At 55.2% G+C, this 2,174-nt stretch overlaps 1 protein-coding gene across 1 annotated transcript; it reads left to right on the forward strand.

Moving 5' to 3' along the window:
• Positions 1-232: 232 nt before the first annotated feature.
• LOC141730056 (olfactory receptor 14J1-like) lies at positions 233-1,165 on the forward strand. The gene has a single exon (XM_074546700.1). The coding sequence runs from the start codon at positions 233-235 to the stop codon at positions 1,163-1,165; it is 933 nt and encodes a 310-aa protein (XP_074402801.1).
• Positions 1,166-2,174: the final 1,009 nt, after the last annotated feature.

The following is a 2,174-nucleotide window of genomic DNA, read 5'->3' on the forward strand; positions in this document are numbered from 1 at the left end:
GCACGAAAAATGCTTTCTGATATGAAAGAGGGTTTCTGATATGCAGGAGCAGCAGTAGAGATATGGGAGAGCTTATATAGAAAACCTCCAAACTCAAAAAAACTAAAGTCCATGTCTGTGTATTACAGAGGAGTGTGTATGGGAATTGGCTTTGATTTTGGATACAGGTATATTCTCCAACTCTTCACTGTCTTTTTCTCCATGAACAGGTCCCCATGTGCAGCCACAGCAAATGTCCAACAGCAGCTCCATCAGGCACTTCCTCCTGCTGGCATTGGCAGACACGCGGCAGCTGCAGCTCCTGCACTTCTGCCTCTTGCTGGGCATCTCCCTGGCTGCCCTCCTGGGCAACGGCCTCATCATCAGCACCGTATCCTGCGGCCACCACCTGCACACGCCCATGTTCTTCTTCCTGCTCAACCTGGCCCTCACTGACCTGGGCTCCATCTGCACCACTGTCCCCAAAGCCATGCACAATTCCCTCTGGGACACCAGGAACATCTCCTACACTGGATGTGCTGCTCAGCTCTTTTTCTTTATGTTTTTCTTCTCAGCAGAGTATTTCCTCCTGACCATCATGAGCTACGACCGCTACGTGTCCATCTGCAAACCCCTGCACTACGGGACCCTCCTGGGCAGCAGAGCTTGTGCCCACATGGCAGCAGCTGCCTGGGCCAGTGCCTTTCTCTATTCACTGCTGCACACAGCCAATACATTTTCCCGGCCCCTGTGCCAGGGCAATGCCCTGGGCCAGTTCTTCTGTGAAATCCCACAGATCCTCAAACTTTCCTGCTCAAATTCCTACATTAGGGAATTTGGTCCTCTTATAAGTAGTGCTTTTCTGTTTTTTGCTTGTTTTGTGTTCATTGTTTTCTCCTATGTGCAGATCTTCAGGGCTGTGCTGAGGATCCCCTCTGAGCAAGGACGGCACAAAGCCTTTTCCATCTGCCTCCCTCACCTCACTGTGGTCTCTCTGTTCCTCAGCACTGGCACATTTGCCTACTTTAAGTCTCCCTCCATCTCCTCCCCATCCCTGGATCTGGCCGTGTCAGTTCTGTACTCAGTGGTGCCTCCAGCCATGAACCCCCTCATCTACAGCCTAAGGAATCAGGAGCTCAAGGCTGCAGTGAGGAGACAGATGACCGGATGCATTCAGCAACATTAAACTGCTGGCCCAGTTCTGCAAATGACTTGTAATAAAAGTCATGTTTAATATGTCTTGTTGGGTTCGTCTTGGAGGTTCCTTTGCTTTGCTTTATTTAATATTGTCAGCAAAGAATTTTAATTCTTAGTACCATTTCTCTATTTTTTTCTCTACCTTTCTCGTGGCAGCAGCTTGTGTCAATGAGGGGCTGCCCTCTTGGTGGCTTTAAAGGCTCTAAAGGATGTCCCAGCTAAGTTTTCTGCAGAGATGCCCTTTTGTTGCCTTCTCTGGAGCTGCACCAGCAATGTCTGTGTGCAGAGCTGGGGGGAGATCAGTGCTGACACAGCAGCTGTGCCCAGCAGCAGCAGCACTTGGTGTTGCCAGTGCTGCTGCCGTGGCCCTGCCCTGCTGCCTTGGTGGCCCTGGTGTTGCTGCAGGGCCTGAGTGCTCTCGGGGCCGGGCACAGCCCTGGGGGTGGCAGTGCCGGGGCTGCAGCAGGGACAGGCCATGGGCACTGCTGGGGCAGCGCTGACGCCTCAGCCCAGGGCCTGGGGGCTCCAGGCTCCTTGCCCAGGCTCTCTCAAGAACATGGCCAGGCCAATGCTGAGCACAGAAAAGCCCCGTGAGCAGCCCCAGGCTGGCCGTGGGCAGGCTGGGGGCAAACAGCATGGCTGGGGCTCTGCAAGGGCCCTGGGGCAGACGGGAAGGAGCAGCAGAGCAGGGGCTGATCCATCCCCAGTGCGCTGGACAGCCCAGGGCAGCGCCCCAGAGCGTCCTCATGGAGCTGCCAAAAACATCCCCCCTCTGCAGCCCTGGCCTCTCCCCCAGCTCACACAGGTGTCCCATCCTTGCAGGCACAGACAGGGCAGCACTGGCTCAGCAGCCCCTGTTTGCATTGCACACAGCAGGGGGAGCACCCCCATGCTGTTGGTGTGGGGACATGAACCTGAGGGAGCACAAATGCCATCACCCCCTGGGGCCAGCAATGGCTAGGGGACACCAGGGAAACCACTCAGCTTTGTCCTGGCCT

The sequence above is a fragment of the Zonotrichia albicollis genome, chromosome 9 (assembly GCF_047830755.1).
Source record: "Zonotrichia albicollis isolate bZonAlb1 chromosome 9, bZonAlb1.hap1, whole genome shotgun sequence".
NCBI classification, from domain to species: Eukaryota; Metazoa; Chordata; class Aves; order Passeriformes; family Passerellidae; genus Zonotrichia; species Zonotrichia albicollis.

Coding starts and splice junctions, on each gene's coding strand:
- LOC141730056 (XM_074546700.1), top strand. CDS start 233: ATGTCCAACAGCAGCTCCATCAGGCACTTCCTCCTGCTGGCATTGGCA.